This window comes from Rhinolophus ferrumequinum (assembly GCF_004115265.2).
Source record: "Rhinolophus ferrumequinum isolate MPI-CBG mRhiFer1 chromosome 15 unlocalized genomic scaffold, mRhiFer1_v1.p scaffold_54_arrow_ctg1_1, whole genome shotgun sequence".
Classification (NCBI taxonomy): domain Eukaryota; kingdom Metazoa; phylum Chordata; class Mammalia; order Chiroptera; family Rhinolophidae; genus Rhinolophus; species Rhinolophus ferrumequinum.
In genome coordinates, this window is record NW_022680357.1 from 13,333,791 (window position 1) to 13,347,656 (window position 13,866).

At 44.8% G+C, this 13,866-nt stretch overlaps 1 protein-coding gene across 1 annotated transcript in view; it reads left to right on the forward strand.

Annotated features, from left to right (window-relative positions):
- Window positions 1-13,866, forward strand: part of BMERB1 (bMERB domain containing 1) — an 87,035-nt gene that overhangs the window by 49,315 nt on the left and 23,854 nt on the right. Inside the window, exon 2 of the mRNA XM_033101004.1 lies at window positions 2,620-2,743. Within this exon, the coding sequence (XP_032956895.1) occupies window positions 2,620-2,743 (124 nt within the window). The remainder of the gene's footprint in view (window positions 1-2,619; window positions 2,744-13,866) is intronic.

Genomic DNA, 13,866 nt, shown 5'->3' on the forward strand with positions numbered 1-13,866 from the left:
TAGAGAGAAGGCAGCTTTCCAAACCATTGGCTGGGAGGTAAGGAACAAGACAAATGCCAAGTAGCAGAAAGCAGAACTGAGGTGCTGGGGGTGGAAGGAGTCAGCAGACATAGGTGAGGTGCTGCTGGCTTCGGAGTAGAGCAAGGACCTGCAGACCCTAACCTACGTCTCCTTTTTCACCTGGGAAAGGCCTTAGAATAGTGCATCCTTTACAGCCCAAGCATTCCCTCTGGAAATGTGGCCTAAAGGAGACTCTTAGATGCGCGCAGAGATTTAGCTTTGAGAATGCTTGTCACAGGGCCGTTTATAGTGGTGGGGGGGGGGTGTAGAAAACAACCTAAATGTCTGGGGGTTGATAAAATGATTTATAATACAGCCACAAATAGAAAGCTACACAGCCTTTCACAGTGCTGCTGGGGAAGAACATCAAGGATGAGCAAAAATGCTCATGATATGTTAAGTGAAAAGAGCAGGTACTAGTAGGTTGGTGCAAAAGTAGTTGCGGTTTTTGCAATTATTTTTAACCCTTTAAGCTGCAATTACTTTTGCACCAACCTAATAAAATGTGAGACCCTAACTTTATACAGTATGACAAAAACCAGACCTATGGGTATATAATGGTGAATTTGTATGTAGTTGTGTATATACCGGGGGTGCCAAAAAAATGTATACAAGTGGACACTTTGGTCGACGTTGCTCAAGCAGTAGTTCGCCGTAATCAGAAGTATCTGGACGCTGACGGGAACCACTCTGAGCACCTCTTGTCATTGCAGAAGTCAAATGTGACTTGTATTCATCTTTTGTTACAGTATGTATTGAGTATCACAATTGTAATAGTTTTATTCCTTTCTTAAAATGTGTATACTTTTTTTTGGAACCCTCTGTATATGCATATTTTAACTACTAATATTTTCATGTACATATTTTCAGTCTCTAAAAAAAGATACCTGTGAGTATTTACTACTTGTTACAAGTCTGTACCTTAAACAACATCAGTTTTATCCATGACCCCCATTCCCCCCCCCATAGCCATTTCTGCTTTTTATGTGTTTGACTCTCTTGGATTCTACATATAAGTGATATCAGACAGCATTGGCCTTTCTGTCTGACTTGTCTCACTTAACAGAATGTGCTCAAGGTCCATCCATGTTGTCACAAATGTCAGGATGTCCTCCTTTCTCATGGCTGAATAATGTTCCACTGTGTATATATATTACATTTTAAAAATCCATTCATCTATTGATGATCATTTAGGTTGTTTCCATATCTTGGCTATTGTAAATAATGCTGCAATAATATAGGAATACATAAATTTACAATATATGTAAAATGTAATCAATTAAAATACTTGTGTATGTATTATATCTATTCTATACATATAAAAACATATATATTACCGTATATATGTATACCACAGTATAATATATATAATTATATGCATTACCATATATATGAAGAATGTATACCAAAATGTTAATGACAATGTATGTGGTAATATGTATACACACAAATGTACACGTACATATATACTGTATGGACTGCATGTGTATGTCCAAATTCATATGTTATAGCCCTGACACCCAGTATGGCTGATTTGGAAATAAGGACTTTAAAGGAAGTCACTGAGGTTAAATGAGATCAGAAGGGTGGGGCCAGGATCCTATAGGATTAGTGTTCTTATAAGAAGAGATACCAGAGAGCTGTCTCTCTCGGCCTGTGTACAAAGAAGAGGCCATGAGAGCCCCTGGTGAGAAGGTGGCCGTCTACAAACCAGGAAGATAGCCCTCACCAGAAACTGACGCTACCAGACCTGGTCTGCGACTTTCAGTCTCCAGAACTGTTAGGAAATAAGTGTCTGTTATTTAAGCCTCCCAGCTTCTCTTATTTTGTTATGGTAGCCCAAATGAACTAATATACATGCACATATACATACTCGTACATATGCGCATATAGATGTAGTGCCTTTCTCTATATATGATAATATGTACGGTGATATACATGATTATGTATTTTTTATATATGACTATATGTAACTCTATAACTATAAGGCTGGAAGAATGTCCATCAAAATGTAAATAGTGGTTCTCTCTGGGCAGTGTATTTATGGATGACTTTTTATTTTGTCCTTTTTTGACGGTTGGTATTATCTGAATTCTCTATGATAGACTTGTCTTATTTCATATTACTATTAACTTACATTACTTAGTATTCCTTTAAGATAATAATTAACAGTATTGCTATAAAATAATTATTATAAAACTTTCTTCTGCCTCAACTTGGAGGCTGGGACAGGGCAAAGTGTTTGCAGTCAGGGGAGCAGAGATTCAGGAGCCGGGACCAAGCAGAGATTGTCAAGGCCACAGACATAACCTTGATCAGGTTTCGATGAGCCCTCCTGAGCCTCCTCTTGCCATCGTAACAGGGTCCCCATGGAAAATGTGTTGTCCAGTTTCCAAAGGCCTGTCTCACAAACACACGCTTGCAGTGCACACTGAGACCAGTGTGCCTTTGCCGTGTATGAAGGTTGCTGGGTCAAGTCTGTTCCCTGCGACAAGGGAATTCTTGCAAACCTGTGCGGCCTCGAGGTCTTGACATCTGCGTTCCGTGTCTCCTGCACAGATCAGCTGGACATCATCTCCATGGCAGAAACAACCATGATGCCGGAAGAGATCGAACTGGAGATGGCGAAAATCCAGCGTCTCCGGGAAGTTTTGGTCCGACGGGAGTCTGAGCTCAGGTTTATGTGAGTGTCTGGGGAAGCGGCTGAGAAAAGGAAGGGGTGTTCAGGGGGAGAAAAAAAATATCCCATTTGATTCTCACTATTGCCTAGAGAAGTAGGTATCATAATCTTGTGTTTTAAACAAGACCCTGAAGTTGAGATTGAATTCAGGACAATCTGACTCCAAAGCCCAAGCTCTTTCTATGTTACCTGTTAAGAAGAGAAATGGAGCAAGAGAAAGAGAAACAAGCCAGAGGTGGCGCCCTAGCTGACATAGTTAAGGGCACACACTCTGGGTTCAGACAGGCCTGGGATTAGTGGGCTTGGGCAGGTGACTTAGGCTCTCTGAGCTCCAGTTCCCTCAGTTTTAAAATTGGGGAAAATACTAGTACATCTCGCCTGGGATCATGAGCAACCTCAGATTCACATGATTTGAAAATCTGTTGTCTCCAGAAGCACAGCACTCCTGAGGAATTGCAGGTAGTCATTCAAGAAAAACTGTAATTTAAAAAATTGAGTGCTGGCAGATAAGCATCAAGAGTTTAAAAATAAAACAAAAACAGAGAGTTAAAAGGCAGCTTTTCTGGAAAATACCCTACATTGCCTGTAAGCTCCTGACACAACCTCCATTTGAAAAAGCAGCAACATCACACCTTCCAGGCATGCACTAAGTACCTCTCACCCATTCTATCACTGATTTCTCTCAACAGTGGCTGGTTGTGGGATTATCCCATTTTACAGATGACAAGACCGAGGCTCAGAGAAGTTAACCTGCACAGGGCCTCCCAGCTAGTAAATAGGTGAGTTAGGATTCAGACCTAGCTCTCTCTGCTTTCAAAACCCGTAGTCTCACGGCTACATTATATGACCTTCTCTCTCACCCTCTGAAATGGACTGTGATATTAACAGCTGCCATTTATGCAGCTCTCTGCATTGGCCAGACCCTGTGCTAAATGCACATACACGCATGATCTCTTCTCACAGGAACCCTTAGAGGAAAGTTCTAGAACATCCCCACTTTACAGATAAGAAATATCCTCCCATTCATCTGGGAATAAGATAAACCAATACATGAGTGTTCAGAAGCAAGTCCTCCTTCCCCATGGTGTTTGCTTTGTTTTGTTTTTGTTTTTCAAAACAACTTGAAAGATTGGTTCTGTGGGAGAAGTATCAACTCAGACCAGGTGTTCCATTAGGTCAGGTGGTTCCAACAACTGAGGTTGCCAGGATTGGACATGACAACTTTGAGATGCTTAGGGGTTACCCAAGTCGGGGTGAGCGGCAGGGGATTCTGTGTCTGAGTGTGAAGTGCAGGGGAAACCACTGACTTAGACATCGAGACTTGGGACTCCCCTGCATATTGGCAGGTACTGAATTCAAGTAATGGGTACAGTCACCCTGCTTAAATGAGCAGACAACAGTGGTGATCCAAGAATAGGATCTGGGGCATGCCATCCTCCTCCTCTGTATGGATGGAATCGGGTGAAGGGAAACCAATTCTAAAGTTTTGGTGATAAATAAGGGGATAACTGAGAGTTCAGAGGCAGCGAGAAGGTTTGGGATTGTCATAATTTGTGAATAATACTGTATATGTGGAGACTGAAAGTCTGTCTTCTCCATTCTATCTTCAGTGCAAATTCATCAGAGTAATCTATGTTAACAGTATTGGTTTTTATTAACTCTGGTGGATAGTTTTATGATTGTTCTTCCGTTTCTTAATATAAAACATTAGTCAGGATGTACTAACTTCCCCCTTATAGAAGATGATGAAATTAGGACCTGGGTCTTGCTTTTGCATCTGTTTTCTATTTTTCTGTTTCCAATTTTGACGTTTTACATTCTCAAGGAAGATAGTAATTATATTCAGTTCTAAACCTATAACTAAGCCACTGTTCCCATCTAGAGATTGTTTCTAACAGTAAAAACACTTCACGAGCATTTACAGTGCCCTCCCTGTGTTTTAAAAGGAACGAAGACAGAACGTGAATTCTGCTTTCAGGTACCCGAGCCTGCAGGTGCTCACGAGGGGCCTGAGGTGGCTTTTGCTGCTGCAGGAAAAAAGGCTGTCTCTTGGCATTTACTGACCTTTGCATCATGTGCATGTACGTGCGCACACGCACATGCATACACAGTCCCCAGCATCTGGCACACGCCTGGCATATAGCAGGTGCTCAGTGACAAGAATAGCTAACATGTAAGTTCTAGCTCTGGGCCCAGTGCTTCGCTAAGCTCTTGACTTGCGACCTCACTGAATTTCCCCATCATGCCTATGAGTCCGACCACTTAGGGGAAAATGCCAACAGTAGACACTTGAATAAATCAAGTTATCTAAAGGACACAGAAAGATGTCAGTGTAGTCAGGATATAGAGTGGGGCTCAGACATTCTCCAGGGCAGGGGCCAGCTTCCAGGTCCCTCGGAGTTTCACTAGTAGCCTTCAGACAGCAATGGGTGACAATGACAGTTACCCCAGGCCCAGCCCGGTACAGAATGTAGCTTTGCCTGGAGATGCAGCCCCCTCTTCAATCTCAGAGGTGCGTGATGGGCTCGAGGGTGGCCAGGATAGAGACAGATCACAGCCCATTCAGACCTGAACAAAAGCCTCACCCTTCATCTTTAGCCTCCCAGTCTAACAGGCTGTGCACGGACTGTTCTTGAATTCAGTTTCCTGGCTGTTTCTCAGAGCCAGGCCCTCACATAGCTGGAGGTCTGTTGTTCACATGGGTCCTATTCTTGTTTCCATTTTAGAGAAGAGGGAATTAGAGGTTAATAAATTTGCCCAAGGTTGCATTAGCTACTAAGTAGCCAAGCTAGGATGTGCTCTGACTTGAGTAGTTATTAAATGAGTGAATGAGGGGAGGAAGGAAAAAAAGGAAGGCATGGTGGGGAGGGAAGAAAAGAGGGAAGGAGGGAGGGAGGGAAGAGAGGAGTCAGGGAGGGAGGGAGGGAGGGAGGAAGGAAGGAAAGAAGAAAGGAAACTGAACATATCTACGAAGATAATTCCTTAAAGAGTGTAAGCTCTGCGAGGGCAGGAATCTTATCTGTCTTCCTCACAGTTCTAACTTCCCAGCATCCTGAACAGTGCCTGACACTTATTAGGCAATTCATATTGAATGTGCAATAAATTATTCTTTCATACTCCATCCTTACTCCAACAACTTCCTTCACAAACACGAGAGAGAGAGAGAGAGAGAGACCGACCTCCTTGGCATAGAGTAAGAGGGAAACAGAATTTCAGACCGCACTAAGCATTTGCTGGCTCAGGTCGACAGCTCTGAGTGACAGGAATGTGACAGCCCTTGACTGAATCTGTCCCAGTGACCGGTGCTATAATAACCGGGATGAGATTGGTTTTGTCACACCTGCTCCAAAGTAATCAAGTTAATATCGGCAGCTCGGTGCAGACTGTGTGAGTCAGATCGTATTTCACGGTGGAGGGTGTCTTCTCACTTTCACTGTCACCTGTTGTGTCGACTCTTTTAAGAACTAATCTAATGGCTGCTGCCCCAACACCCTTAATGTTTAGCATTATTCTTTCATGGGTTTCCCTTTTCTTCTTTTGCCTTTTCCCCTGGGACTCAGAGCCTCTGCTGGTTCTCTCTGTTTTCTTGCCAGGATGGTGAGGAAGTAGAGGAGGGGTATTTAACCTGTAACCATGGAACTAGTGCGAACTCATAAGAACTGTGCTCAGTGGTCATCTCGGCTCTTGCCTTGGGCAGATGACAGATGCTAAGAACTGCTGTTTACCAAGGGCACTGATATGCCACACACGTGCTGAATGCATTGCGGGCGTTGGCTCGCTTATTTTAGTTAATTAGATCATCACAAGACTCCTGAAGGGGTGGGTTCTGTTCCTTCTGCTTTATGGATGAGGAAGCTGACATTAGAAAGGCAAGACAACTCGTTCGAGGTCCCCAGCTACTCTGAGGCAGAACCAGGGTTTGAACCTGAGGAGTCTGTCCCAGAGGCAGGGCCCTTATCCCTAAGCTAGTTTATTGTGTTTGTTCCCAGCACAACGACCCCTTTTCTCTTTGCCCAGCTCTTCTAGAATGCAAAGACGAACTCCGGGTTGGAGGCCCACAGTCCCACCCTGGGTTTGTCTTGTTCTGTCATCTTGAATTAAACACAGTGGAAATGGAAAGGATTCTACTGAGTCAAGCCTTGGACTTTTCCATACCCTTTCTCCGGAGATAAACGATTTATTTGGAGCTGAAAATGATAAGCTCCAACTTGGAAAGTTGAGGTTTGCAAGTCAGCCTGCTGGGAATTTGCTGTAGTGTCCTGTTCCTATAAGGTGCTCAGGGACCACAGCAGTCCACATTTATGGAGCCCTTAGTGCGGCCCAGCTCTGTGCCAAGCCCTTCACACGCATTACTGCACAACTTATACAGAACTTATAAAAAGTGCTTAGTGTCGGAAGGATGAATACCTGCCCTGCATAAGGCCCACGAGGTCAGGTTCAGAGAAGAGCTGTGAGTGTCCCTGGTGGCCACGTGTCTCCACTCCACATGCTCAGTGCATCTTCTCTCGTTGTCTTCCCTTAGCTTGTCCTCTGGTTTCCAAATTGCTAAGTGGTGTTTAGAGATCTCCCTCTTGAAGTGTGGCCGTTTTATGTGCTTCATTTGAACGAGTCAATAAACCCCTGAGTATCACGAAGCTGCCCAGGAGATAAAGCTTGATGCCTGCTTTGTTCCGTCTTTGGCCCTCTCCGACACCCACCCCCTGGTCCCTCCTGCTGCTGCCCCATCTCTGTGCCTCTCCCCATCCTGTCCTTTGTGGACTGCCACATTGCTCATCCTAATTCCAGCACTGAATCACACCATTAGCTTTTCATAACTCCACCTGCCGCTGCCCGCCTCAGCTCTCCTGCACTGACTGTGCATCCTGGTCCATCCTGGTCCTCCTGCCTATCTGGGTTTCAGATAATTAGGTATCCTCGGCCTCTCAGCAGTGGTGAGGGGTGGTTGTCTGCAATTTACACCCGCTTGCGAGATTTTCATAAAAGGGAGAGTGTCCTCTGTCTCTTGCTCTGGGCAGCGGTGGCTCTTAATCAGCAAGAGTGAGAACTGCAGCAGACAGGGGAGAGGGGCATGTGAAGGGCCACTTTCAGGAGCAGAGTCCTCGAGTTCTAATATTTCCAGAGCCTGGGCTTGGACGCCGGTGACTTCATTTTATTAAGAAGTGCCAAGTGCAGTGAAGAGCTTAGGCCCTGGGATCTGCCAGAGATTCAGGGTGGGGTGGTAGAAAGTGCCTCGGTTGTAAAAAGCACTTCTCGAATACTTGCTTTGCCAGGCAGTGATCTAAGTGTTTTATGCACATTGATTCACTTAATACTCACTACAACCATAAATGCATACAGTCCACCCCTATTTTATAGATAAGGAAACTGAGGTAACTTGCCCAGAGTTGCACAGGTGCCATTAGATAGCAGACAATGATATAGCTCAGGTATTCTGCGTCCAGAGCCATGATCTCAACCATCATGTTATGGGGTCTCTCAACTGGTTTTGAACCCCAGTTATACTTCATACCAACGTGTGTGGCCTGGAGCAGATCTTTTGCCCTGTCCTATCCTCAGTTTTCCCCATCTGTATTATGGGACAACGTTTCCCTGAAAGCATTGTAGCAAGGGATGAAAAGAGAGGACACATATGAAAGTGGGTGGCTCTTTCTGGGAAGTAAGCAAATCAAAACGCCCTTCCCTCCTTTAACTGCTAACACTGTGCTTTGAGGGAGAGTAGGGATCAGGGTGGCTTAGTCATCTCCAGAGAAAACCCAGAAAATGCTCCTCCCCCCTGAGCAGCTGGGGAGTGACTCTCAACCCTCAAGTCCAACTCTGCCCTGAGGCCTTGACTTTTAGTAGTATTATATTTTAAAAATGTTATACACCTGCATTTTTATTTTCCCTTTAATGAGTTGATAATTCTGAAGTGTGTGAGGAAAAGCTTCAAGCCAGGGCAAAATGAAGCATGTGCGTTTTGTGTCAATTGACGACATCTCAGCCATATTCAGGAGTTCTGCGTCCCTCCGGTTGCACTCTGGGTTGTAAATAGCATCTCCTCTGAACAGGTCATCGCTGCAAGAGCCACTGTACATATCAGGTGGGAAGAGATGCCTTTAATTGCAGAAAATCTAAAAAGCAATTTGTCTTGGATAAAACATTTGAGGACTTGGGGAAGAAAGGGAAGAAGGAGGCCTCAAAGGAAGAGGTAAGGGATGGAGAGACTAGAGAGAGGAGGCAGGACGAAGAATGTTTCAGGTTAGACCCCTGAATGGAAGGATGCTCCTGGATGTCTAAGCATACTGGGAGGTAGGAATACCTCCCCGTACGGCGCGGGTAGGGACTTGGGCTGATCCAGTGGAGAAAGACGTGTCCCCACAGGACAAGCTTCTGCTGCTCCAAGATGCCTTTCTCAGCCAGAACAAGCTTCAGGAAAGAAAATTCTTCTCTCTGGGACTCTGTCTTCCCATACATTTATTTCATTCTCTTGGCTCTGCAGATCTCCTCTGAAACTCCCGGGTTCTGGTGAGCTGGGAGGGAAATCACCACATCAGGCTCTTAGCGTGGTTAATATTATGTGTCCACTTGATTGGGCCACGGGATGCTCAGACATCTGGCCAAACGTTATTCTGGGTGAGTCTGTGAGGGTGTTTCTGGGTGAGATTCACACTTGGCTCTGTAGGCTGAGAAAAGCAGACTGCCCTCCCCAATGTGGGTGGGTCTCATCCAATCAGTTGAAGGTCTGAATGGAACAAAACGGCTGAGTACGAGGGAACTCTGCCTGCCTGACTGGGCTGCAAGAGCTGGGACACGGATCTTTTCCTGCCTTTTCCTGCCTTTGGACACGAACTGAAAAATCGATTCTTTTGGGGTCTTGAGCCTACGGGCTTTTAGCCTTGAATGTGCACCACCCTCTCTCTCTTGCATCTCCAGCTTGCCAACTATAGATCCTGGGATGTCTCCTGAATCCTGTGAGTCAATTCCTGATAGTAAGTCTCTTTATATGTACTCATATATATGTATACTGTCGGTTCTGTTTCTCTGGAGAACCCTAATACAGTCCCATTTATTCTCAGAAATTTCAGTCTGGATACTTTATCTGGTTAGCAAAGACCTAGGAGATTGGAGAAAACTGATTAAGAAAGGGAAATTGGCTCACTGCTTTGGAAAAACAGTTTGGCATTTCATTACCTAGGAAAGATGAACACATACTTACTTTACAACCAGCAGTTTCTCTCCTGGGTATTTCCTCGAGCTGGTCTGTATAATTGTGTAGGCATCAGCCTCATGTGGCCGTTTCAATTCATTAAAATTAAATAAAAATTTGAATGCAGTCTTTCAGTCGTCCTCGCCACATTTCAAGTGCTCATTAGTCAGTTTTAGTTAGTGGGTACCCACTGGAAAGCACACATTTTTATAGAACATTTCCACCATCACAGAAAATTCTTTTGAGCAGCCCTGCCCTAAAGAAATTCTCACACATCAGGAGGTATATTCCAGAATGTTCATAACAGCCTTGTTTGTAAAACCAAAGAGCTGGAAACTCAAATGTTTATCAGCAGTAGAAAAGGACACATCAGTTGTGATCTGGCCCTACCCTGGAATACTATACGGCAATGAAAAATGAATGCATTACGGGCATGGACACAGGTGAATCTCAAAAACAAGATGCGGAGCAGAAGATTTATGTGAAGGTCAAAATATGCAAAACTAACAAATATAATTGCACAGGCATCATGTAAGGATGGTAAATTATAAAAAGAAAACCATTAGTACAAACAGCATAGTGCTTAACCTCTGAGGGAATGAGAAAAATATTAATACCAGGGAATGGGGTACACCAGGGTTTCTAAGGATCACCCCCAATCAGGATGATGGGGACATAACTATTTACTTTATTATTCCATAAGATACATATATCTGTATCTCGTTCACAAACACACACACAAACATACACACATGCCCATTTTCCACAATGTTTTCATTGTGGTAAAGTACACCTACCATAAAATGTACCTTGTGAACCATTTGTAAGTGTGCAGATCAGTGGTATTAAGTACATTGGTTTTGTTATGCAGTCACCACCACTATCTGTCTCCAGAACTCTGTTCAACTTGTAAAACTGAAACTCTGTAGCCATTAAACATTTTACTCTTCCCCTAGCGTGGCAGCCACTATTCTACTTTCCATCTCTGTGATTCTGACTACTCCAAATGCTGTAACTGGAATCATACAGTATTTGTCGTTTTGGACACTTACACATGTTTAAGGGGAAAATGGTAAGAAGGGGCGGGGAGAGTGCCATGTCTGATGCCATCAGAGAAATGTTTCAAATACATCCAACTCAGTTTCTCCAAGTACAAGCACGTGATCCCCCTGCAGCCCCCACCCTCCCCCTCCAAACTTAGGAAATGACCCAGAACCACCATCTACCCATCGAACCCCCAAATTCCAAAATTAGACACATCCTTGACCCCTCCCAATTTGTCACCTGCCATATTCAATCCATCCCTAAATTGTATGAGTTTTACCTCCTAACACAGTTTCCCACTGTCCGCTTTTCTCCATCTCTGTGGCCACCACCCAGTTCCACGTTCCCACTTCTGTCTCGGATCTCAATAACCTCCCAGATTTCCACCCTGATGCCCTCCAGACTGGGGGACACGGCAGCCGGAGGGAGCTTCCCAAAATGCAAACCATAGCCCCCAGCTGTAAACACGTTCCAGAATTTGTTAGAATGATGAAGCCTGCGAGGTCTGGTGGGTCCATTCTCCTCTCTTCGTCATCCATTCTACACCAGAGCCCCTATCCCTGCTCTCCACCCCATGGACCCCCACACGCTACAGACGCCTCCTGCCACGGGGGCCCTTGTATCCCTGCTGTTCCCTCTGCCTGGACCCCTTCCTCCCTCTAACCTTCTTTGCCTACTTAACACTTCCTCTCCCTCCAGGACTCAGATCCAAGGTCATTTCCAAAGGGAAGCCTTCCAGGATAGGATGCTCAAAGAGAAATGGAAGGGGGCCGGGGGGAGATTCAAACAGTTTAGCAGCTAAGCCTTGGTGTTTTGGGTCTACATAAGCATGGCTGGCCCTAGTCACTCATTGAAACAATATCCTGATTTACATCTTCCACTTTACTTAATTGGCTGCTATTCACTGATTCATCAGTTATGTAGACCTTTTCTCCTGGAATTCTGGCCCATTCTTGGTTCTCTGTCCTCAGTGCCCTAAAAACCTCAGGGGTTTTGAATTAGATTAGGTCAAGCCAAGACACTCCTGGTTGGGGTTCTGCCAAAGGAAGGACAGCCTGTTTTTTCGTTATTAGATGTCCTGGTCTTTGATAGGGTTGCTTTCTGATAAAAAGAGAAACCTGTACTTGCTCCAAATGAGATTACACTTACATTTGAATTCTAGCGCTGCCATTTATAGGCTGTGTAATCTCAGACAAATGCCTTAACCTCTCTGAACCTCAATTGCCCTATGAACTAGGGATGCACCCCCCTGTCAAATGGGGATGCATTGAATATCTCAAGGGGTGGTTATGTGCAGTAAAACCAGCCCAGTGCTTGCCACAGTGTAAATGCTCATTAAGTGTTACTTTTCTTTAGAAAGAAATCGAGTTTGGAAATTAACAGATACATTCAGAAGAGCAGACATTGGGCCCAGGCTGTCAGTTTTGGGTAGTAGGTTATATAGTTTGATGTGGCAATGAACAGGACAGATAAGGGCTCTGCCCCATTGGAGTCCAAGAGGGGAGAGAAAAGCTGGATGACTCCTGCGTGACAGACGGAAGCTTCAGATGGCTGATGGGGTGGGAGAGCATGTGCTGAGCTGCTACAGTCAGTCTTAAGGTTATCGTTAACTATTAATTTATCTAACATCTCTTGAGCTCGTGGATGTGCCAGGCACACTGCTAATGGATCCTCTGATTTCATCTTCATAGCAACCTGATGAGGCAGATACTATTATGAGCCACATTATACACGTGAGGAAATCGAGTTTCATAGACTTCAAGAGACTTGCCCAAGGTCACTTAGATATGAATTAGTAGGGCTGGGATTCTAGCTCCAGCAGCTGAGCCCAAGACCCAGCTCTGCTGTGTGCACCCAGTGCCAATCATTACCTCCCCACCACCTGCCGCTCCTTAGAGAACCAGTCCCAGGTATGGGGGTTCCCACCTCTCTCAAACCCCTCCTCCAGGCCAGAGCTGATTGGTCTAGATTGGCTCAGTCTGGGCCAATCAGAGTCTGTCTCCTGGGATACAGGGAGATTGGGATGGTTAGGTGATAGATTTGTAAACCAAGACTGTGGATGAGCAGAGAAAGCTGTCTTTGGAGGAAAGGAAGCACAGATACCTCAAGAGCAGCAAACGAGAGAGAATGTGGCCCCAGGAAGCGGAGAATGACCCTGGCCGTCACATTGCTATCCCAGTCCCCAAGCAGCCCAGCTGAACTGGTCCTGTCCACAAGACTCTTTCCAGACCCTGGGAGAAATGCCTCCACCCGTGGTGGAGAAATCCAAAATTCACCACTAAGATGTGTCAGAATTTCCAGGGGGTTCCATTCTCAGGTCTTTTCTACTCCTGGGCTTGGTTTCCTGGGTCCTGAACCCTACTCCATGTGGGTATGAAACTCATATGCTTCACCAGTTTCCATAACAACAAAACAAAATAAAGCCCTATGCTATTCCCATAGGTCATTTGAGGAGTCATGGAAGTAAGGATTATGGAAAGGGGTCCCACTGAGCTCTTCACAGCGAACAATTTAAAATCTATATTTAACGTTTCTGGCTAACAAGGTCCTTTTTACCACCGTGTACCAAGGCAGTTACTTTTTCTTTGCCTTTTTCCATACACAGGGCCCAGTCTCACCACCTTCCTTGTTCTTTTCCTTTGTCTCCCTCCATTTCTGAGTAAGACACTTCCCTCTCCCCATATTATGCAGAGCAATTTCACCCCCTTCTAGGAAGCCATGGCACCAAGAGATTCTTGGGCTCTCAGGAACATAGTTACCCCTGGTGTTCATCAAGGTATGATTCTAAGCAAAAACCATTTCTTCCCCAAGATAAATTTTGGTACCCCTATTTTCTTGCACCTTTACTAAACTATCTTTTTTATCAAGTGAGCTTGAGTAGATTTCTCTTCCTTCT